Source organism: Motacilla alba, chromosome 1A (assembly GCF_015832195.1).
Source record: "Motacilla alba alba isolate MOTALB_02 chromosome 1A, Motacilla_alba_V1.0_pri, whole genome shotgun sequence".
In the NCBI taxonomy this organism is placed as follows: Eukaryota; Metazoa; Chordata; class Aves; order Passeriformes; family Motacillidae; genus Motacilla; species Motacilla alba.
The window spans coordinates 6,974,839-6,999,174 of NC_052031.1; the positions used below are offsets into that span (position 1 = coordinate 6,974,839).

Below are 24,336 nucleotides of genomic sequence, written 5' to 3' on the forward strand. Positions count from 1 at the left end.
ACTCTCTCACTGCTTCCTCATTCTGATGGATAAAAAACCCCCAAATGGGTACTGTGACCAATTACAGTAATTTAAAACAAAAACGACCATGGGCCTGATGGCTCCTGTGTGATGCTCACTGGACATCTTAGAGACCTGAGTTGGGGACAGGTGTCTGGAAAGGAAGGGCACAGCCTCACCTCTCCCTTAGGCAGGATTTTCTGCTCATCCAGTTTAAAGGCAGTTCCTATTCTTCTCCTTACAATAGGTGGCTCCTCCCCAGGATCCAGGGGGTATTCTCGTGGCAGCTTTCCTGTGAGCTCCTGGAAGCAGAAAATGCTGTTAGTGCTCTGGGAAATCCTGCAGCACAGCAAAGCACACCTCTGTGAGCCTAAAATGACAGGTACTCATTAACAACATATCCAGTTCAGCCAGCTGAAAAACACACAGGAGAGCACCCAGCCCTGCAAACTCAGAACCTAGCACTGAGGGTGGGGACCTCCTCTCTAACCTGTGCATGAATACCGATCTTTGTGGCCTGCCCTGGGCAGGTCTGTAAGTGGTGCCCATCCCCAGGGCGTCAGGGCCTGAGGCTGAGCAGGCTTGCAGCACACAAGATTTCATCTCTGCTGCAGGGTGAGCAGGAACCAAGAGTTCCTATCTGCTGAGCTGCTTCTCAGAGGGGTGAGCAGACCCAAGAGCCTTCCTGCAGGATGCAGGTCTGCTGAGTCAGAAAGCTGCAATGGTAGCAGCCACACAGGTCATGACCCACACAGAAAAACATTCCCACCTGATTCATGACGTGTCTAAGAGGAATGCAGTGGAAATGGTCACTAAAAGCAGTGCCTGGTACCTCATTACCTGCCTGATAACACTTCATGTATTAGAATGCTTTCCAAACCCCAGTGATGTCATGGGCAGCTTTGGAGCAATTATTAGCTGATACTCTGTCAGACTGATGGGGTTATTTGCAAAGGTATGTTCAAAATCTGAAGCAAACCTCACGGAATTTCAGAATATGTGGAAAACAGGAAGCAGCACCACTACTGATGTTAATGCATGGGGTTTTTTCCCCCAGGCTACACAATACAAGCACACACATCTGAACTGAAGGCATTGAACTGCCTAGAGAAAAAGGCAGAAGCCTGACTACCAGCACAGCCCAGACTCCTTGTACTCAAAAGTCTCCCCGTGAAGGACAAAAGGCTTTTGTGCTCCTTAGCATCAGTGTTGAGAGGATCCAGCTGGCAGAGTAACCTAAATCATCTGAATCCCAAAGAACAGCAGCTGACCTTAATGCGAGTGTGGGTGCACAGCCCAGTCCCTGCCTGCCCTGGCCTCTCCCCCACTCCCTAACGGGGTTTTGTCTTTCTTCTCTTTTCAGGTCACTAGGAAACAAGGACCCGGTCTTTTCAAATCTTCCCTTTAAGCAATTCCCAGCAAGATGGGTTTGCAGCAGAGCTCTGTGATGATGTGCACAGCCCCCTATTGCAAGAGGCATGGCTGCAATGTCTCAGAGTCCCACTCTGCATTGCCCCTCCGGCCCTGTGGGGTTATTTCAGTTTGTCTTTCAAAATGTGTTCTTGTACTGTGGCTCTGAGCACTGCACGGAGACACAGATTCCTGTAGCCAGAGGGCAACAGGGATATTTTCTTTATAGCTCCTAATGTGATATGAAGCAGGGCAGTGGATAAAGAGTTAATCTTCTGTAAAATCTGTAAAGATCAGAGCAGAACAAAATTAATGCGGGCTACCATGCTGCCTCCACAAGCTAAAAAGTATTCAAAGGCACGATCATGAAATGTAATCTAAATTAATAAGTAACTGGAGTAGTGATGGCCCAAAGTAACCTGATGCCAGAATTATGAATGGTTCTGGCCACTCTTTCTTAATTAAACCCCCACTTTTAACTCTTTTTTATCTCCTGGTTCTGGTTCTTGCCACCTTCTTTCTCTGTTTCAGCCATTTCCATGCCAAAGCAGAAAGGAAGAAGGGCAGCCTGAGAGGAAGCTTTCAACTAGCAGCTGCTGATGGATGAGCTGAAGGGCTGCAAGATGGGGTCAGATTCCAAGTGTCCATTAACTGCCTCTCTCAAATCACCTATGGAAAGCACAAACACTTTCTACCAGCTCTTAATGTGCTGACAGATGGGCTCTGGCCAGCCTTGCCACAGCACATTAAGGAGTTACTGCTCCTCATCCCCAGCTCCCTGCCCCGGTTGGAGCTTTTGGCTGCATCCTGGCTGCTCCTGAGGTGCCTGAGGCCGCACCAAAAACAGGGCTGGTGTTAAAAGGAAGGCACTGGGCTGTGAGCTCCTGCAGCTGTGGCACAGGCACATCTTCCCCTGCATCCGGTGCTGCTGCGAGGATTAGTCATCAGCAGTCAGGCAGGGTTAGCTTAGGGTAGTAAATTCCTCTGGGCCAAGCAGAGCCTCCAGACCTTGACTGTCAGCCCCTGAAGAGCTGTGATTTTTTTCCTGTGGATGATCTCAGCTCAATGGACTTAGAGATTGGATCTGATCCTGTGACCTTTCTCACAGCACAAGCTGTTGCTGAAATCAACCAGGACTTCTCAGGTGGGAAGGGATTGCTCCCATGGAGTAAAGAGTGGGAATAGGGGCAGCAGAGATTTCTGCTGATGTTCTTTGTTGAGAGGTATTTTCTCCAACTTGTTCTTTGCGGCATTAAAACTATGCATTAATTGAAACAAAGTGCAGTGAGACCTGAATCAGTGACCCATTTCTCCCATTTCTGTGAAAAGGTAGATACACATCAAGTATTAAGCAAGAGCTGGAAGATCTCTGTGCCACTGTCTGCAGCCTGTTGTGTTACCTGTCACACATTGTTATTAAAATCAGATACACAGACCTGGTAAACATGGGAGGATTGCTGAATGACCTGAGTACACTGCTGCTATCTCCACACACAGCTGCAGCAGAGCTGTGATTTCCCTGAACATTAAATTGATCACTAAATGGCCTCCTATGTGCTCCAAAATGAGCTGGCAGGTGAGTGGGAAGGTTATGAGTTCCTGAGCTGTCCTGCATGACCTGGGATGACCACAGTGTTTCCTCTTTGCAAGGTCTGCCACCACACTGGCATTCCTTTCCTGCCAGAGCTGGCTGGATGAAGGCAATCTACACGGAGCAGATAAGACCTTGTGTGCTGTATGGCAGAGCATGCCTGGAGAAGAAAGGCATGTAAAGTTGGGCCTGCTCCAAGAAGAAAGTGTGCCAGCCTCGGGGTTATTTTTGCTAATGGAGTAAAAAGTCTCTTGAGAAGTGATGACCAGCACATAGAACAGCCTTCCTGTGGCATTTAAGTAGCAGAATATTCTTATCCAAGTTAATAAGAAGCCTGGCTGAATGCAATTTATTCGCAATTTCAAAGAGCAGACATGGATGCAACTCTCCTTCCTCTAAGCCAAAAGCTGATGTGGGGTCCCCTTCCCTGGGGGAAAAAAGCCCTGGACTTTGCAATCTGGGGTTGAAACAGCTGGATCTCCCTGAGGCCATCGTACAATGGGTTTTGTAAGAGGTGACTGTGGAAGGAATCTCATCTCCTGGCCCCACCCCAGCTCCAAACAAGGAGCTGTAACAAAGCAAGACACAGTGTTCGGGTGCCTACCGCTTCCCGCAGGCACAGCTTCTTTAGCTCCTCCAAGCGCTGGCGCAGCGTCTCTTCCAAAGCTTCTTGCCTGGACTTCAGTGCAGCCAGCATGTCTTTCTTGGCAGACTGAGAACTGTCTGACTCTTGGGAACCTGTCAATAAACAATGATTTCACTAGGCCAGCTGATAGCAGAATACACATCTGGAGTGCCTGTAATTTTACCAAAGCCTGGACGCAGCCCTTCCAAAAAGAAATTGGACTGTGACATGAAGCAGGTGTTACCCAGGCATGTTTGTTTACAGCAAATCCTGAATGTTTAAGCTAACAGTCAAGAGATTCAACAGTGGAGAACATAAAGATATTTGTAACCATTATCTGGAAAAATAAAAGCAGCGAAATTATTCATATAAAGATCTTAGAGGAAAGCCACATACAATTCCCATGAAAGCTCCCGATGGCAAAGTACAGTTTACAAAACCCTGGAGATGCATTTTTTGGAAATTAAGTCTAGGAGAAACCATTTGACAATATAGCCTACTTCTTAAGAACTGCAATTATCCTAGTAGCAAACATGTAATTCAATCCACTTACAGGGCCTGTTCCATGAAAAACTGTAATGGAACAAAATTACCTAGCAAGATTCCTGTAAAATACACCAAAAAACCCCAGCCATAGCTCCTTCTGGAGTAGTAGCTGTTTCTTGTGAAGATGTAGGTCAAGATATTTAACTGCAGGTCCAAATGGCTTGGCTTTTCAAGTGGCAATTACCAGCAACTTCCACTGAAGTCGGTCTGTGCATTAAGTCAGACTCTGTTGCTCAGAAGTCATGACAATATTTGTAATTTCAGCTCTTCAGGGGAACTTCTTGATGAAGCAACCTCATCCTTTGTCACTATGTTTCCCCCACACACAATAAAGGATGGATATTCTCCTTATCCCTCCTTTTGCTGCTGGTATGTTGAAAAGAAACATTTTTCTCCCAGCAGTGACCTGTTCCCTGTTTCCCTCCTGAGCAACGTCACAGAGCAAGCAGACCTTTATTACAGGATTCAGATACAGCAGGATGCTACATGGAATTTTCTGTGCACCTGTCATCTGATGGAGGTTAGAGGGGCCTCCAAGCACTGAGTGAAAACACTCATCCCAAGGAGGTTGGAAAAGCTGTTATTTCACAGAGCTTTGGAAGGAATCTGGAAACAATTCTTTATTTTGGCAGCAAAACAGTGAAATTTGTGCTTTCAGCTTCATCTTTCATTGCTACTATTCCAGCAGACCATTAAAGCTAAATTGAAAGGGGATTGAGGCAAAAATTGCCACAAAACAGTTCTGCACTGGCTCAGGGGGAGCAGAGAATCTCACAGATCTTTTCTGTGAGTATTTTCTGCAGTTTTCATGAAGGAAGATGATAGCTGGCATTTTTTCAATGAAACACCATTCTGCTTCCTTACACCTTTTACTGGGCTGTCCTGAAGTGGGGGTGGTGGAAGAGATCTCTCTAAAGGGAACCTCAAAGTAAGATGTTTGTGTAATTGCTGTAGTCATTCTTGTTTTATTTGTGTTTGCCCTCGTAAAGCAGCAAAACTCAACTCTGCAGACACGTCTGTGCTGGAAGAACTTGATGGGACCTTCTAGAGGAGCCCTGTATTTGCACTGGCAGGGAAACTCCTCTCCAGCACTTAGTAATTCTTAATAGTAACCCTGGTGAGCAGTTACTAGCAAAACTGAACTGCTGAATTTCTTCATGGACTTGTCATCAAACTGCCGAGTCCTGGTAAAAAGTTGCTCACGATTCCAGCAGATGTTTTGAACCTTTTTCTTTTGTCCTTTTCTAACAACTTTAATGACCTATGTTTTCCTTTCAACTGCTCTTCCCCTTTCCTTCCTCTGTCCTCTCCATACCTCCATGGCAGCCTCAGATTTATTTTTAAAAGCTATTTCTTTTTGCTGTGTGGGTTGCCACAGCAGCTACACAGAAACATTTACAAGCATAGGAACAGCCTGACCAGCCCCTGTGCTGATTTGGGGTACGCCCACAAGAAGGAAACAAAAGGCTTCTGGCTGAGCTGGTAGGGACTCAAATCAAGCTCAGACAGTTCACAGCATCTGCTCCAGCTGTGCTTTCCCTGTGTGAGAACCATGCTGGTTTCAACCCTGACACAACTGGTGCACATTTTGCCCACTGAGTGCCTATTTTGCCATCTTTTTCACTGCTCCCACAAAACAAAGGAACTGGAGGGGACCTGGAAGCATGCTGTCACATTCTGAGTGAAGCAATGGGATTACTGTTGAGACCAAACTCATTCACTCACTGGCACTAATGTTTGCTTTTGAATTTTTATTTAAAAGCTGAATTATTTTGCAGTATATTATTAGATTTTTATTGGCTGGATTCTCTGCTTGCTCTCATGGGTAAAAAGAAACTGGAAACTTGATCAGTCAAGAGAACCACCACTGTATGAGATGACTGTAAATGAGCAGAGAACAATGCTTTATATTATTGGGTGCCTATGGCTTCCATTAGAGGCTCTTTATTTATAAACATGTATCAATCCTACCTTGAATAAGGCTGTGATCAGAGATCCACTTCTAAACCCAAAGGCAATTGACCCAAAAATGTCAGGACAAATCAAAATACCGTAAAAACAACCAAGAAATAAACAAAGACCAGCACAAATCAAACCAATCAAGCAGCTACTACCTTAAATCAGCCTTATTAGATATGGTCACTGAGTCATGGCTGCCTAGTGCCTTCCAAAGGGGATCACCAACAGAGAAAAATCAGTCTGAGATCAGTCCTAACACAAGAGGCTCCTGCTGCAACAGAAATGGTTGACTGGGAGGCTTTCTCAGGTGTTTTATCTCATACAATTAGGGTTAATTCCTAATGCAGTAAATGGGAGAAATGTTGCTGAAATATATGATTTTCCTATATGGCATTTGAGCCTTTTTGTGAAAATGATTTTTCAGCCTCCTTCCCATTTGCAGTGCAAGGATTTACCAAACTCTGCATTTTAACAGACACTTCTGCAGAACCATTTCACGTCCCTAAACCAAAAAGGGTTGTGAAAATACACCAGGCAGCAGGCACAGAACCTTCTCTCTGGCGGGCACCAGGAACCTGCTGAACTGGGGGCTGGCTTTAAGTGTAGTGCTTTTCTTTCTCAGCATACAGGATGGGACACAGGCCTTGGTGACCTAAATATCCACTTAATGTCCTACTAATTTGTGGAAGCAGCACTCATCTTCAGATATCCACACGGCCTCTCTGGGTGATTTCTTCATCCACTGACATTCAGGAGAACATGAGCTGAGTAATGCAGAGGGAACATGGTCCTCCCTGTCCAACTCCTTCTCCAGCAGAATTCATGGCTGAACTTCACCAAGGCTACCAGGCTGGGTTCTGCTCACTTCCATACTGGTGAGGTCAGAACAGTCTTGGTGATGTTGAAAGGGACATGCAGCACATGGGTCACACCCCTGAAGGATCTGGTCAAGCATTCTGTAGGTACAGGTCTGCTGGGGTCCAAGACAAGCTTTGCTTTAAAGCCTTCCAAAGGAGTGAGGGCAGACACCACTTTGGAGAGAAGAGTCCTACCAGTGACTCATTGGTTGTCCTATTTCCTCCATCTATTGTAGCAGAGTGGAGTCAACTTGGAAAAGGGATGAATGAGAAGGATGAAAACAAGCAAGGAGGACAGATGGGATGCTGAAGAGCAGAGAGAGCCAAGTCTTGGTGACACCACCGTGAGGGGAGAGGAGACGCAACAAGGTGGCTGAGCAGCAGCAAGGCAAAAACATCCAGGCATCTCTTCTCTTTCTTATTTTCCAAGTCTCCTGCTCCAGGAAAAACACATCTAAATATGGCAAACCCTTCACACTACATCCGGCTGCTGGCTCCAGCTCGCTGGCATTTGGCTGAAGTCCCTGTGGAAGGTCCCCTGAGCAGGGAGGGAAGTTTCCCCCACGCTCGCTCCGCGCCAGAGCCCGGCTGACTCACTGCACCAGGATGTCAGCGCACAAGGAGCAGCAGCCCCAGACAGCCCCTATCTCTGCTCTCTGCCCACCACATGGATTTCCTCCGCGGCGCGGGAGCTCCGCTGGAGCTGTTCCACACAGGATGTGCTCAGATATCCTGTGGGCGCTCGTCTTCAGCAGCCCCACGCTCGCCCGCGGGTGCTGCGTACCCGCTCCAACACCCGCCACACCACTCCAGCTGGGACACAGCTCACAGCTGGGAACTGCCTGCCTGGACTCTGCTGTGGTGTTTGCAAATGTAAACAGGCCCCTGCACAGGAAACCTCCACTGCTGCAGAAGGAATGGGGCTCGGGCTGGAGGCTCCTTGAATACGCCTGCGGAGCTAAAGCAGAGATGCTCCTCTGGGGTGTCTCCTCTGCCCACAGAGATGAAGAAGGTACTCTGGGGTTCAGCCCAACCATAACCCAGAGAATACAGGGCTCCTCACTAGCTTGGAGACCTGCAGGGCTCTTATGGCACAGACTCCGAAGGAAAAATCCACCTTAGAACCAACCTGGTTTTGTGCTGCTGGCTTTGATTTGGTTCCTGCCTGTGTGAAAGCACAGATTTCACTCACAGGCAAATCCCTCCCCAGATGTCCAGGGATGGCCCACAGAAGCTAAGCAGAAGATCCCTGAGCTAAATCACAGCAGCCTACTGTCCTAGGGAGGCCCCTTCAGATCCAAAGTGAGGACAAAAAAGTTAGAGTCAGCTTGTCAGAAATGGACTTAGGCATCAAAATTACAAATCTGCACTGGACAGCCTGAGATCAAGGGCATGGGAAAAACGGAGGAGCTGAGGCTTTGCTCTTGAATTGCTGTGAGCATGAGGAAACCACTTCCCAGTGTAAGACTCCATCTCCCCTCTGCTGTCTCTTGAGACTGTAAGTGATGTGGGGCAGTGACCGCCTTGTACTGCACAGCAGGATCTTCTCCAGACAGTGTGACAGCTGGAAGCAACAACAAACTTTTCCTTGCAGACTTGCTGCAAACCCAGGGGAGACGTGCCAGTTTTGGCATGCTCCTCATGGCTCTGACAGCCCCTCCAGGGAGGAGGAGTGAGATGGAGGGAGGAAATGACTACAATATTTTTCAGGAAAAAAAGGATTGAGAATAGTAGGGAAGTGGGGGCAAACAGAGATTCAGTCCTGACCTTGTGATTTCAAGTCACTTGAGGTATTTATAGCCTGGAAGTCTAGTGTGGCCACTTAATCATTTGCACTTATTCTCTCCAGTGTGCAGGCTGTACTGCGATAACCCATCATTGTTGTGGCTGTGTGCCGATAATCTTTGGCACAATGGGAGGAAACACAAAGCCTGGGACAGAGCCAGTGACTGTGCCCAGTGGGACAGACATTGAATGCCCCCTCCCATCCAGTGGGACAGGGATGGGCCACCTCCACCAGCCAGGCTCGAGGGAAGGGGATCTTGGAGCGGAGGGGTCTGAGTGTAGAAACAATCCAGGGTTTCCAATTCCTTGGATTTTCCAATTCTGACCTCTGCCAGACATCTTCTCTCAATACTTTTTTGTAGCTGCTTGTAGCTGCTGGCAGGCACACAGCAGTAGCAAACTCTGCAGCTCTCAACATTTGGGAAGGGCCCTGTCCTCAGAGCCAGCAGGATGCAACAGGCAGCTCTGAAGAAAGGAACACGGAGGCAGCCGTGCTTGCCTGGCCCACCAGCAGCACCTCGACAGAAACAGAGGTTCACACAGTCCTATGAAGGCACCCAGGTAGGCAGATCCACCTCCAGGACTGAAGACATGACTCACCTGGTCAATGAACTCTGGGTGGGTCTAGTCGCTAGTGCAATTCTGATGAGTCTACAAATCCTGTGCTCAGCCAGAAAGGTGCAGGGAGCACAAAAGTTCAGACATAAAAGCATGGGAAGCTCCCAGTTTGGAATTTCCATACACGAAACCCTGAGAGATGCTGGGCCTACACCAGCTTTTCTGGGCCTGATTTTCTGCTGGCTTTCACATGGCTACTGCTCTCTCCAGGTGTGAGAGCAGAAGCAGACCCCAGTGGTTTTTTTTCCAGGAACACAAAAAGTCCATGTATTAACATGGAAACAGGATTACTACCAAGTAGCTCTCACAAACTTAGGAATGGTGCCCAGGAGGTTGAGATCTTGGAAAGACCTTAAGAGCTTTCTTGGGGTACTTAATGTTATTTACTTTTCAGCAGGAGAGCTGGAAAAAATGCCAAACAAACAAAGACTTCCAACAACCCAACACCAGTCTGGGAGCTGCTGAGCTACTGCAACTCCCCAAGCGATGGGAGGCACAGACAGTGGATTGTATACTTTGTCAGGAAGAGCTCAGGAGCAGAAAGGCAACTCTGTTTGCAGGGAAGGCAAGGAATTGCACAGCCAGCAGCTCTGGAAGCACTGCACATTTTAACCCCTTGCTGAACATTTTCCAAGCAGGGTTTTAAGAGACATGAAGGATACAGTGATGCAAAGCTAATCTACTGTGGGTTCAGTTTTAAAGCATTTGCATTCTTAGATAGGCTATTCCTTTGTCCAAGCCTGAGAAGGTTATTCTCTGCTGTTACACATCTCAGCACATTTGGTTTTGATAAATGGATGTGATGCTTAACAGAAGGTATTTAATTGTCTGAAACTGTTAATTATGGTGATACCAGAAACCTTGCCCTCCAGAAGAGCTCACCTAAGCAGCTTCAAGCTCTTTACTAAATATCACCTGCTCCTTTAACCCTGCAGTGACATTTCTCACTGTTTTACACACAGCTTGCCTGGTTCAGACTGACAGAAAAGTATCAAAGAGTTGCAACCTCCTGATCTGCCTTCTCCAGTCCTTCTCTCCTCCTGCTCTAGCTCTCCTCTGCATCACCTTCCCTTAGGTTTCTCTCACACATGACATCTTCCTCACACAGGTAAGTGCTCTAAACCACAACAAGAAACCTTCAGGACGCTGGCACTAGGGTAGAGTGCTAGGGAACAGTTCTGTTGAGCCTGGGACAGCAGCCAAATCCCAGCAACAGAGAGCAAAGCAGATGTGCACTCAGTGAAGAAGACAACCTGTTTCAACAATGCTGAGGAACATCACCAGTTCTCAGCCTCAGTTTCCCTTGTGAGCTGCACTGGGCGACTGCTTCCCCACTGCTGGCTGGGCACTCCTTAACAAACCCATCTGCCTCAGGATAAGCTGAATACTAAGGGAGGGTTAGGGTTGAAATTGTGAAGAGAGACCAGGTTTCAGCTGGAAATGGAGAGGTTGGAGATGACATCCTGGAGTCAAGGAGGAAACGAGTGGTGGTAAAGAGAGAGGGGGAGGCTGCTGCCTGTGCTGTTTGTAGTGCAGTGTGCTGAGAGATGGACTGCCACCTGGACAGACAGAAAGGCTAAAGGGAAGTGACTTTTACTTCTGAGGGCAGATTCTGGCTGCTCCCCATTATACCATGGCCATGGCCCTTCCCACCATACTCCCTCCAGTTACAGGACAAAGGACCTACCTGATGACAGAAGACTCCCGCTGCTTCCACTGATAATTTTGCCTTTACTCCCCATGTTGGCCAGCTTTGAGGTCTTGAGGGTTCCAGTTTCAGTCAGGTCAATTGCAATCTCACTCAGGCTTCTTGCAGCATGAATCTTGGACTGGAGGTGGACACAGGAGTTAGTAATGATTTAACGCCTTTTGAAAGCTCACAGAAAGAAAAAGACCTTTTGCTGTGGCAGGAAACAGGCCTCCACAGCAAACTTGGATTATTTTACAAGAATAGAAGCAATCTGGCATAGTATTCACTGCTGTACTTTTTACATTCTTAAGTGGGTACAATTCTGGCATTGCTTCCTGTTTGGGTTTTTCTCTGCTTTGCCATGCACATTTTTCTCTCTTAAACAAAGGATGTATGGAGTCACTGTTTTACCACATACAATAAGAAACCTTCAGAAATGCCATCATAATAACCTGCTGAAAAGCTCAAAGGCTAAAGACCATCTCTAGCATCTAAAGGAAGCCAGAAGGGGCCTTCACAAATCATCAATAAACTTTGGAACAAGACACAGTGAGGACATGCCTTAAATGGGCTGTCATGAGAAGCTGGAAGAAAATACTGACAGGAAAACACATTCAGGTTATTGTCCAGACTAACAAACTGCATGCAATGCCCCTACTGTGAGGGACCTCTTCAAAGAATTAACATTACTCTTGAGGAAACAACAGCTAGCCCAGCTCAGTAACTGGCCACATTAAGGCATGGCCATTGTTCCCCACCAAATGTCAACAAGATTGTTGTAATTTGTAATTACAAGAAAGTAAATAATGCACAGTGTGTAAATGAATAGAATAGAATAGAATAGAACAGAATATTTCAGCTGGAATGGACCTCCAACAGTCATCTCAGCCCATTGCTCAAATCTTACAAGCCCTGTGCTTCTGAGCTTCAATTACTCTGTCCTTGGAGGGCCACTGACCTGCAGTTTTAATTTTCCAGAACACAAAAAGCTGTTGGCACATTTTGCCAAGACTCTCCAACTGCAAGAAGAGTTTTATCCAAAAGAGGGTGAAGCTCTAATTCAAGATCACTCGAGCATTCACCTCTGCACCTTCTCAAGGCCAGAAGAGACTCAGCCCTGGCCATACAGCTCAGGAGATGGGCACATCATCACTGTGCTAACGAATCAAAGCTGATTGATGTTCACATAGCAGGGTGTGATCTGTTCCCACTGGAAGTAACATGAAACAGGACAACAAGGAATGCTTGTCATGATGGGGTGTTCAGTGTAACTACACATCCTCAGGAAGAAGAAACCATTCCAACAAGAACTAAGCCTGAACTGATGGCTGAGTGTTCACTGCTGAGCTTCTTAGTTCTGTTACTGATGTGCTGTGGGGCTTTGGGTGAGACACTTAAGGTTACGTTCTTAATGATCCCCACCTCTGTTTGCATATCAGAGAAATAATAAGGGAAGGAAAATGTCTCTGTGTAGCACACTGTATTTTTAAGATTAATTTAATATTGCAAATGAAGACAGCACTGGGAAAGCCTTACACTGAAAACACCCTCAGAAGTATTATCATAATTTAATATTCTTGGGTATTTATAGGCTCCATCGTTGCCATTCTGAGGTACCCAAATGCCTCACAAGCTTACTTCCACAACAACCCCAATAACAGGGCATGTGTTCTCACTTGTTTGCAAGAGAGAACAGTGCAGTCCTCGTGAGTGCAGAGGCTGAACTAACTGACAAGATATCAGAGCAGATCAGCCAACCAGTACTGGCCCTCTTCAACTAATGCTGTAACCAGTTAGACACTTCTCATTTCCAGCAGTTCATCCCTAAAATCAGCCCCAGGAGAAGGACAGCACTCTTTAGCTTCTTGGATCAGATGTTTCTGGTCAGAAAGAAGGCCTGTGAAACATCTTCTTCAAATAGTTCTGGAAGGTTAGTTCCAGGTGAAGAAGAAAATCACTGCTTTTATCTAATGAGATTTCCTTCTACTGAAGTCTTGATAAGGAGCCTAAGCATGAACTGCTGTCTTGATGCTATGCCAGACCTTTGGAGGTAACAGGCCTTCCAACTGCCTTTATCCTGCTGATAAATCCCCTGCAGGTGTACATGTGCTGTATAACCCTCTGTAACTGCAGGGTTATGTGTACCAGGAACAGCTACGTTGACCCAACCCAGTGTCCGCCTGACCCAACGCACTGAGTCCTGGCAGTGGATGCCTCAGAAAGGCACAAGCCCCAAGTCTGCACGGACACAGGCATCCCTCCTGCTGCATGAAGCAGTGGTTTTCTTATTTCTGTTGGACAGTTACACCAAGCAGCCCTGCAGTTTATCTCCACTCGTTTTCAGAATGCGAATTAGGGCACACTCTGGCCCTACCTGTCTGACTGGGCACCAACCAAAGTGCTGAGTGAAGGCAATGTGACTGCTGGGTGCTGCTGTGCTCCTGGCCAAGGAGCAGTGGCTGAAAGTGTACTCCGTATAGGGCAAATGAAAAAGTGATATAAGACCAAAGCCTGGTATCCCTGGAGCCAGGAGAGAGAAAAAACAAACCAGCAGACAGGATTAGCAGGGCAGAGTGAGCTTCCTCTGCAGAGGGTACAATTCAAACCTGCTGAAACCATTGGGAGGTTTTAAATCCAATTGCAGTTGTGCTCATGGTGCCCTGCACTGAATACTGCAGATGAAACATCTCCTGAAAGGAATAGGGTGAATTTTCCTTGCTGCTCAGTCCCTGCTGCCTCTGCTGCCTACAGCAATGCCAGTCAGCATTGGGTGGTCTCGTGCATTGGACAGGCTCTGAGCAGCAGCAGGAATCAGAGCAACAGCTCATTTCACACAGGCCACTGAGCAGCAGCCAGCTCTGGCCCGTGCAGGCTGTGTGCTGCAGCACAGCACTGCAAAGCTGGGTTACACCCCGTTAGTGCTCCCCCGAGCCCCACAGTCCCTCCAGGCTCAGAAATGTGAAAGCACTTAGCACAGACCTGCCAAGTCTCATTTACATGGAGGAAGACTGGCTCATTCATGAGTCATTTCAAAGCATGGGGCCAAACTGATCCCCAGTGCTGTTCTGACAGAGTCAGAGGGTGAAGAAAAATCCGTAAATGAAATGAGGAAGAAGATGGACACTAGGGATGAATTTATCCCTCTTGCTGCAGTGATGGGGCTTTGCTGGAGGTGATTTTTTGCAACCCTTGGCCTATTTTCTACCAGTTCATTCAGCCAAAAAGCCTTGCACTTGGAGGAATGTGGTGTTAAAAATTCCCACAAAATGGGACTTCTCAAGGTTTCTAGGCCAAGTGTTTGATTGACTCAGTGCAGTCAACAGAGCAAAGACATGCCTTCAAGTCCTGCTGCATCTGTCTCCCGAAAAAAAGGGAAGCTGACAGGAGTTCTGCATGCTGACAAGCTCACTTGGGAAGCTGGGGAATCTTTTCAGTCTCCACGCTACGCTTCGATTGCAGGGAGAGAGAGACAGATCAGCAGGGAGTGAGACGCTGGGAAGCCGGCGAGCTGGCGGGAGTTCAGCACGGAGCGAGGCTGCAGCAATGGCTGGGACCTCACTTGCAAAAGGGTCACAATCCAGGCAAAGCAGATTTTATTTCTTTTTAAAATCGAGTGAAGGGTTTTCTTTCCAGTGGAGCTGTTGGTCCAGATCCAACTGGTGCCCAGTTATGTGAGGAGCAGAGTTCAAGCTTTCTTTATCACTATGTCACATCTCCCACCATCTAATCTACATCACTGAGCAAAGGCTCAGCTGTACAGTGAGCTCCAGCAGGCTTTTTCCTCTAAGTTTGTTTTTATTTTTCTTTCTTTTGTCAAAATGATATGAAATGCCAAGTTTGGACATGAAAGGAAGGAATATCTAAGTTTTGCTTTGAAGTTGAGGATTCAATTGAAGTGGGGCCTGAGATTTAAGGGGCTGCAAACCCATGCGACCTGAAACTCAATAAATGTTTGTCTAGGCCCCTGAGAGCTGAACCAAAGACATTTCACATCACCCCACTCGGGGGTATGATTTACTAGTTTCCCAAAGTGAAGCTCATATGAGCACTGTGTCCTTGAAGGGACCAGCAGGATGAACTGAACAGATCAATTCAAATTGATGGATCTATCAATATTGATAGTGTCACGTCAAAGATGAGGACAACAGATGAAAACATCGGCTCTCTTAAGAGAAAGGGACAAAAATATTTGTATGCCTTAACTTCAAAGCCTCAGCATGACCACTGGGATTATTGTGACAAAGCATGCTGACATGGTCACAGACGTGACAGGTTGACAAACGAGGGCTGGTGGGTGGTGCTGCCTGTAGGAGTGTGAGAGAGGGGAGATAAAATTGAAACACAATCTGCCAGCAACAAAAGGAGTCACTGAAGGGAAGTCCTGGGTGTTTCAGAGACTCAGTTTCTTACCAAAGAAATGGGAGGAGGAGGAGGGAACCTCCTTTTGTTTGTTGGTTGCCAGTGACCTAAATACCTTGCAGCTAGATCAGCAAATCCATCTGGCTAAAAGTAAAGAAAAAGAAACTTCTACTTGCTTGAAATTTATCCCTGAGTTGACAGAGAGGACTATGCACTGCCCTGATGGTCCTGAGCAGAGAAGGGGGACAGGAAAGCTTCCCTTGGTATCAGTGAGTATGCGATTTTGTCCATATTACAGCTGGCACTTAGGCAGGGCTACATCCCTAAATTCAATACAGCTTACTACAACTATGGTGAAACCTGGATTTTTGCATTAGATGAGGCACTGCCAAAGTGACTGCAACCATGCCCAAGGCATCCAAAAGTCCTACCCCCTCTAAAATAAAATCACAGAGCTTATGATGGGGAAAGCAATGTCAGAAGGGCTTAGAACGACTGGGACTACCAGCACACTCATGGCCCTCCACATAAGTCTAGAAAGCCAACTCAATTCATTTAACTGGCAGAAAAAATAATGCACTAAAGAAAAGCAGGAAAAAGAATTATTTTTTTTCTGCCAGTTTAGTGGGCTGAACTGGCTCGTGAAGGGACCCGATGGGGCCAGGGCCTGAGCAAGGTAGGACGCACCCCCAGCCTGAAAATGCACGCACTGCTTTCAACAACAGCAAGATATTAAGATTGTTTCAGGCATTTGGAGGATCATCACCTGTACATTCTGCCATTTCACCAGAGATGAGGAGCAATGCAGGTACCCACTCAGTACAGGCTCTATCTTCTCTGCAAAGCTTTACGCCAGCATGCTTATATGGGGAGGGAAGTCTGCCTGAGAAGTCTTTTCTCTGTATCAAAGTAATCTCAAAGAGATCAAAGCAATCTCCTGCTGCTCTGAGTATGCCTAAAATTACTGATGAAAAGAATTAAGAGGAAGAACACATACTCCTCTAGTTCCAAGGTGGTTTCTTTTGTGTGTTGCCTGGCCCTTTGTGCACCAGTTTGCGATAGCTCCTTGTACAGACAGGCTGTCAAGCCTCCTGCCCCCTTGCTAAAATAATATCCCTACCCCTCCTTTCTAGGAAAATACAATGATAAAAATCAAGGCAGAGCAAGAAGAATCCAGAGACAGTTGTAGGTTGTGCAGCTACTTTGAACTCAGTTATTGGAAGCTGCTCTAACATTATGACAGATGTGAAAGACGTGGAAACCATCCAGACAGGGATGTTGACCCCATCTGCTTGCTAACTTTCGCTCCTCCATTTTGGCCACAATTCTATACAACCTTTTCCTCAATCCTTACTCCCATAGGCATGAATCTGAATATAAATTTTCTCAATCTGGCTAGGACTAGAAAATATCTTCAGTCAATTCACCTTTTTTTTTTTGATCTTGAGCAGAAAGGGAGGGCAGGAAAGAAGCCACCATCTGGACTTGATGTGGCTGAGACTGTGGGGAGTGAGAAGGATTCACCCACCACAACTGGCACTTCCCATGCTTACCTTGCTCTGCTTCCTGTCCAGGTAGAACTGATGTTGACTAATGGCCATAGCCCAGATAGACTTTATTAATGCTGGACAGGCGTACCACGTATGCACAGCAATGCCACTATGCCCAAAAGTCCTCCTGGTCACAGAAGCCCTGGAGAGGAGAAAAGAATGAACTGGGGTTACACAAAGGTTTCACTAGATTGCTTTCTGTGGCAGAACCTATCACAGATCTCATAGTAAAAGCTGCTGTCTTTACTGTGTACACCCTTGTGTTAATGGGAAAAAATGCTTAGAAACCAGCAATAAATATCTAATCAAGCCAGGACAGCATTTACTTCAAATATCTCCTCAAGACAGCAATCTCCAGAGGACTAACAGCAAAGATCATCCAGTTTGCCCAGCTCAGACTGTATGCCTGGATTTGGTGCTGACTTGCTGCTTATCCCAGGGGAGTCACCAAGGCCAAAGCCTGCATGAATCCTCTGTGTCTCATCACATGCAGAGACATCTGAACCCAAGTCCTCACACACTCCACTGCCTCCCAAATATTAGGATCCAGGTAACAACTAAAGATCCACAGGATCAAAGGCTGCTTTAGGGAGTGTGAGAGAAACTCTTCATGAACCTTGATTTCCCCACTTGTAAGCAGATGTAGCAGGATTTGCCACATGGCAGGGGGGCAGGGAGTTGTGAGGCTCAGAGGGGGCTGCCTAGTGCCCTGGAGAGAAGAATGGGACTCAGTGATTAGCTGAGCGAATTTAAAAACAGGAAAAATAAGAGCTAAATATTTCCTCTCTGGGACTCCCAGTTGTTCTCAAACATGAGCAAAAAAACACAGGTTAGGTTTCCCCATGCTTTCACAGCTGTACAAACCTGCTTGATTATTCCTCCTCATCCCTCAAAAGCAACCCCACCAGCAGAGCCCCTGACACCAGCACAGTGCACATGCAGGCTCTCAGCCTGAATCTCTGGAACTCCTCCCACTGCAGGGATGGAGCTCTGGCTGGAATAAACCACACCAGTGACCTACAGAGCCCCAAATGAATGAGGGCCTCCTCTCCAGCCTGTTAAGATGGGTCTTGTGGTAGATTAGGATTATGAAATGATGTGACATGGGTACAGAGGCTCGCTCAGAAATGTGACACTTTTAGGGACATGGATGGTGAAGAGGGACCAGTGCAAGAGACAGCCTGGGGTGTGCTACAGAGGGGTGCCAGAGTCCACAGTCAGCAGGGACTCTGAGCCATGCAGGTGTGGAGGTGACACTGCAGGAGAGCCCAGGAGCTCTGCTGTGCCATGCAAGGGGGAGTCAACTCTTTCACCAGCACTCACAAGTCCTCAAGCCGGCAAAGGTTCCCCTCCTGCACCTGTACCTGCACTGGCCACCTCTCTTCTGGTGCTTGTCTGCTTTGCACTGCCTTGTCAAAAGCTGGAGGTGAACATGGAGGGGTGACCAATTGGAGAAAGTTGTGATTGAGCCAAGAAGGAAAGAAAACCAGAACTCTGCAGCAAAATGAGAATTACTGGCAATGTTCAGTCTCGGAGAGGGCTGATAGCCATTGCATCAGGGCTTTTTCAGTGCTTCAAAATGCGTTAAAGTCAAATTATGGAGCTACAAATCAGAGTGAAATTTCTGAGAAAGCAGCTGTGGCCAATGCAAACAAGGCGTGAGACAAGTGGGATCTCATGTTTCAGTGTTACACAGAGCCCTTTCCTCATGAATGGTGCCAGAGACCTTGTCCTATTACCAGTATTGTTCTTGTGACAAAAGTCTCCATGGATGCAACTGATGGTGCTGGGCTGCCTCATTTCTGTCACTGGACAGGGAATTAAGGCTGTGCTGGGAGGTGTTCTTGAAGCTGAAACTGGAGAGTGGATCCAGCTCTGGATGCTTTATATTGGTCTAAGGACACAAACCACCACAGCACACCGGCACATAAAGCTCTAAGGAAATTAAGGCACTCAAACATGGGCTGAAGCCTTAATTCTGGAGTCATCCTATTCAGTTCAAACACAGTTACTCCTGAATTCTTAGAAACATATTCTGCAAATCATTCATATTTTCACTGTAAAAGCAGTGATTTCTAATTTTTTTTTCCCTTTTTGGAATCTGTACATTTTTCCCATCAAAACAGCAGACTCCATTAGAACGTCTGCAGACTGTTGGTCAGAGCTGTGGACTTGCTTTTCACAGCTGTGCTTGAAGACCTGAGAGATATAGATCACTGGTGTTTTTTCCATGACTTCCCTCCATGCATGCTACATGCACTATGGAATTAATCCTGTTGATAGCCCCTAAAATGTATCTTCTTTCTCTTTATGGGAGAAGTAACTATAGTGAAAGGAGATTAAATGGCTTTTTAGGGACAGGAAGCCATGGGCAGAGGCAGGGCTTAAAAACATACATTGTGCTGCCCAGCCCTGGCCACAACCACGGAGCTGTGCTCGCTCTCCTGACTGTGGCTTCGCTGACTCAGGCTCTGGTTTGGCTAGGAGGAGAGGAATGTGGAGAGAGCACTGCGTTGGCTACTCCTCCGCCTCCACACGCTGAACAACTCCTTGCAGGAGTCCATCCCACATGGCTGGGAGACTACAACCTGAGCTGTCTTCCCACCATGCCACTGCAACGTGCTGCGCTGCATTAGTGGCAGCACTGCTGAGTGGCAGTTCCACCTGGATGGTGCCACTCTGGATACAAAAACCAATCAAAATTATACAAAATACAATCAAATTAATTCCTTTGTAGCAAGAAAGTACCAGGCTGACAACCCGGGACAGGGCTTTGTCCTCCTGGTGTTGAGTCAGAGAAACAGAGCAATGGAATAAAGAGCGGAAGCTCTTCTGTGTCACTAATTCCTATAATCTAAATACAAATGAGAGAGAAGAGGCTGCTCTGTGTGGTCACATTTCATGCAAGACATCAAGTTGCAAATGTCACCATGATTTTAAGGTCCCAGAGCTACTTCCTTTCTTTTTCTTGCAACTGTTCCTTCAGGAAACAGGCAGAACTTAGGGCGTTTAGGGGCTCCTGGCTGCTGGTCACTCCCAGCATGCGTTTCTGATGCCTCTCCAGCTGCCGGAGCCTTGGGGGGGAAGGAGTGCACTACCCCCAGCTCCTGCTGCTGGAATATCTCCCCGTCTAGTCTCGACTTTGGGAATTCGCTCTGCTAGATTTCATGTGACTGTTTACATGCTTAATATTAAGCAGATGCTTAGAGGTTCTGCTGACCTGGAGCTGCACAATGACACGAGCTGCTTTACTCAGCGTTTGTTTTAACAAATGCACCTATGCAGACAGGCACCGTTGTACTGCTGTGCTGTGCTCATATCAGGGTAAATAAGGATAGAAACTGCATGCAAAATTTCCCCTAATAAAAGTACATAAATTAATATACAGATAGGCATGGGAAACAGGTGAAACTGGATCACAGCTGACTGATCACTGCAACACACTACTACCAGCAACACATCAAATCAATCTGGCCAGAGAGATGGTTTCCATCAGTGGTATCATACTTACAGTGCAAATGAGACATTGCTTTTAGTCAGAACAACTTTCAGAGCCATAGACTCATCCAGTAACGCAAACACACCAGGGGTGCTGAACGCACTGATGGGATGCAGCACAGTCCCTTGAACTATCACATTAGGATTCCAAAGCAAGAAAAAAAAAAGGCTCCTGTGCCAAAAAGACTGATGGGCTTTCATCCAGGCTGCCGGTGGTAAACCTCTGGTTCTGTGCCATTGCTTTCAGTTGCACTACTGAATATTTATTTACAAAGAAGCATGTGAGTACAAAATCTGGCGCTCATCTCTGGGCTCTGAGCGAAACACGGGGACAAGGCAAGCCCCCCTTTCACACACGAGGGCTGCTAGCACTGCAGCTGAGGCACCGGAGCCACACAGTCCCAGGGGTCACAAGGTGCCAGAACAGAGGGAAGGGGAAAATAAACCCGTTAGGAGCCGAGGGGAAACACATCCTCAAAAACGCACACCAGAACCCGAAATGTCCCGCTGAAAGGAAGCAGCAGCCCCCGGCTTGGTGCCCGCTGCCTCTCTCTTGCGTGTTCCCCAGCCACCAAGCGCAGCGAGCCCCGCACAGCAGCGGGAGCAGCACCCGGCTCAGCCCGCTCGGCACTGCACAGCCCGGCTCAGCCCGGCTCGGCACTGCACAGCCCGGCTCGGCTCTGCACAGCCCGGCTCAGCCCGCTCGGCACTGCACAGCCCGGCTCGGCACTGCACAGCCCGGCTCAGCCCGGCTCGGCACTGCACAGCACCCGGCTCAGCCCGGCTCGGCACTGCACAGCCCGGCTCGGCTCTGCACAGCCCGGCTCAGCCCGCTCGGCACTGCACAGCCCGGCTCGGCACTGCACAGCCCGGCTCAGCCCGGCTCGGCACTGCACAGCACCCGGCTCAGCCCGGCTCGGCACTGCACAGCCCGGCCCGTCTCGTGGCTCACCTGCGCGGATCGTGCACCTCCACCGAGAACTTCTTCTCGCGGAAATAGAGGTTCTCCAGCTGCCTCCATTGGAAGATCTGCAAGGAGAAGAAGGGGATGAGGCGCCTCCGCGCGCTCCCTGGCCCAGCCCTGCCCGCCGCCTGCTCCCGGCGCTGCGGCGGGAATGCCCCGCTGCGCTCCGCCCCGGCCCCGCGTCCCGCCCGCCCCGCACCCGCGGGGCAGCCCCGGGGGCGGGCGGCGGCCTCCGTCCCTCCCTCTGCCTCCCTCCTTCCCTGCCTCCCGCTCGCCGGCCCTGGCTGCCCGCGGCGGGCTCGGTGCTCGGAGCAGGCGGGAAAGGGCGCCGGTTTCACTTTGCGGGGCCAAATGTGTCGAAGACACGTACAAACTCCGGGCAAAGCGGGATTCCACTACATTTTCCATTTTCCTTGGAGGGCTGGCACCTGGGGTGGTGCATCGGCCTCTGGCACAGCAGACTCTCCCCGGGGTGAAGGTCATGAGACCCCCGCTCCCCCCCAGTGCTAATAGCCAGCTCTGCTTTTATCCCGCGATCCAGGTAAAACTGGCACGAACATGAGCCGAGTGGAGTTTATCTGTCCCAGGTGCTGTCAGACTCGTGGTGGTGATGCCCAAGGCTCCAGGCGCTCCCGGCGGTACAAAACACGGCAACAAGCAGGTCGTATCTCAGCCTCTGTTTTACAGGCTGCCCTGCCGGGATATTTCAGAGCAGCCCTGGGACAAAGCAACACTACCACCAAGGGGGAAACTGAGGCACGAAGCTTTTCATGGGAGTGAAATGCGGCGTGCCCTCGCCCCTGAGTCAGCCTGGGCCAGCCCTGGAGGGCTCTGCGTGCTCCTGGGCAGTGGGATGCGCTTACACGGCCTCTGTGCCCACATTTCTCCCAGGAAATAACACCCATCTCCCAGGCAGGAGGGCGGACCGACCTCAGGAGCAGCGCGGAGGACGCGGTGACAGCGAAATAGTGCCAGCTCCGCAAACTATCACACCGTCACCACTGCGGGCAGCTCCGCCACTGCCTTTTCCTTACCAATGAGTAAGCTAAAATCCAAACCCTGGCTTCCAGGCTGCCAATCCACAGGGAGGAGGCAGCCTCCACCCCCCTTGGCATCTCGGACTTCGGCTTCGCTGCATTGCACCTAGCGAGCAGCAGAGCTGGGGAACGCAGCCCCGCTGCCGGGGAGCACAGGCAGCAGCGCCTTCCCTGATTTACACTCCCTTTCCCACTCCAAGTAGCTTCTGTGGAGTTCCTGTCCTACCCCCGAGGAAGGCGCTGGCTCCTGACACGCCGAGATAAGCCTCGGCTGCCAGTGTCAGCGCTCTGGAGATAAGTAAACAGGAGGTGTAATTTGATTTGCGCTGATATAGCTGCTGCTGGAGCTGAAATCTTGAGAATAAAACAAACCTCAGAGAGGACCCAAAATTTTCTCCTTGCTGGTATTTTAGCGGCAGCAAAATTGAAAATATTTGTTAAAGCTTCCAAGCAAGGTTGGGGATTTTTTTTCCTCTATTTTTTTCCCTTTCTGTAACAGGGTGCTTCTTGGAAGGAAGGGTAGGGATTAAGAAGGGCACTAAGCTACCCCATATTCTAGGGCTGTCCGCATGGCTGAGGAGGTAGGGGAAGGAGGGAGCCAGGAGAAATGAGAAGTCTGAAAGGCTGAGTTACATTGTAACTCATTATTTTATTCCTTCTCTGAAAATATGAATTGCTGCATAAAACTTGTAAACACCAAACGAAGCACAGAAACACCCATTATTTTACCCACAGAGGGAGGACAGACACAGGGTGAAAGGGTTAAGCCGGGAGCTGAAGTCTGACTCCTCTTTAAGTGCTTGGCTTCAAAGGCATGAAAAGGAAGTTTGGGGCCTTAACTCCCACAGACAACAACTGGGGTCAAGCTGAAAACATCCCTCCATGCTTCCAGATGCCCATCTGCAAGGCGGGGAGGCCAAGGCGGCTGTGCTGCACGGCATGTGCAGAGGACGTGTTTGGGAGGCGTTCAGACATGTGGAACACATAAGAGTCTAAAAAGCCAGCAGATCACACCCTTCAGAAAATATCCCTCTGTCCCCAGGTCCCCCGTTGTCATTTATGACTAAACTTCGGCGTGGCGCAGAAGGAATTTGAAACTTTCCTGAGCTGCTGGCAGCTGCTCTATTTGGATGCTGTCCTGCCCATCCTCCTCCTCTGTCTCTGCTGGACTGTCCCCTATGCTCAGATCCTTTTCTATTTTACCCTCTCTGCTACCAAATCTCACAGTGCTGTTTGCTAAGGAAAGCTCTGTTTCTCGTTTCTCTTCTATGATTAACTCCAACTGTCCAAACACACAGGGCTCTGGGGAAGCTGTTCAGATGCCCAAATGTAGGCATGGAGTGCCCTTTTCCATGCCCCAGGGTTCCCTGCTTGGCCCCTGGCTGTTGCCCCGGGTGGGAGGGAGCCTGACATAGGTCCGGTGCTGTATCTGCCAGCCCTACGCAGATGTCTTGGATCACCAGCAGTGCCTAAAACAGCATTAGACACCTACGTTTTGGGCACTGCAGCAGCTCCCCAGATTGCTGCATTTTTATATTTAGCTTTGTTGTTTTCCTTGGCAGAAGGAGGCAAATCCAGACTCTCGGGAGGGGACGGGGTGGAAGTGACCCCAAAACCTAAGTTTGTGTCTTTTATTCCATAGCTCTGCTCTCCCGAACATATGTGTATGTTTTACCATTGCTGTAGTTGTGCTCCATTTGCTCCCCAAGTATTATTCTACAGTGCCCCACTCCTTTTTCCCATGTTGATCTGAGCCGTCTCCCCCTTCCTACAGAAAAGGAATCCAATCTGCAAAAATGTGAATACCCACAAGAAAGTATCCACTTTCCTGTTAGCCGATCACAATC

The 24,336-nt window shown here is 48.5% G+C and overlaps 1 protein-coding gene across 10 annotated transcripts in view; it reads right to left on the reverse strand.

The window, feature by feature from the left end:
* Window positions 1-24,336, reverse strand: part of FRMD4A (FERM domain containing 4A) — a 357,044-nt gene that overhangs the window by 17,809 nt on the left and 314,899 nt on the right. For all 10 annotated transcript variants that reach the window (XM_038154023.1, XM_038154022.1, XM_038154024.1 and 7 more), the window contains 5 exons: window positions 21,441-21,517; window positions 16,994-17,132; window positions 11,079-11,220; window positions 3,606-3,739; window positions 180-302 (listed from right to left, as the gene is read on the reverse strand). In XM_038154023.1, the coding sequence (XP_038009951.1) occupies window positions 180-302; window positions 3,606-3,739; window positions 11,079-11,220; window positions 16,994-17,132; window positions 21,441-21,517 (615 nt within the window). The remainder of the gene's footprint in view (window positions 1-179; window positions 303-3,605; window positions 3,740-11,078; window positions 11,221-16,993; window positions 17,133-21,440; window positions 21,518-24,336) is intronic.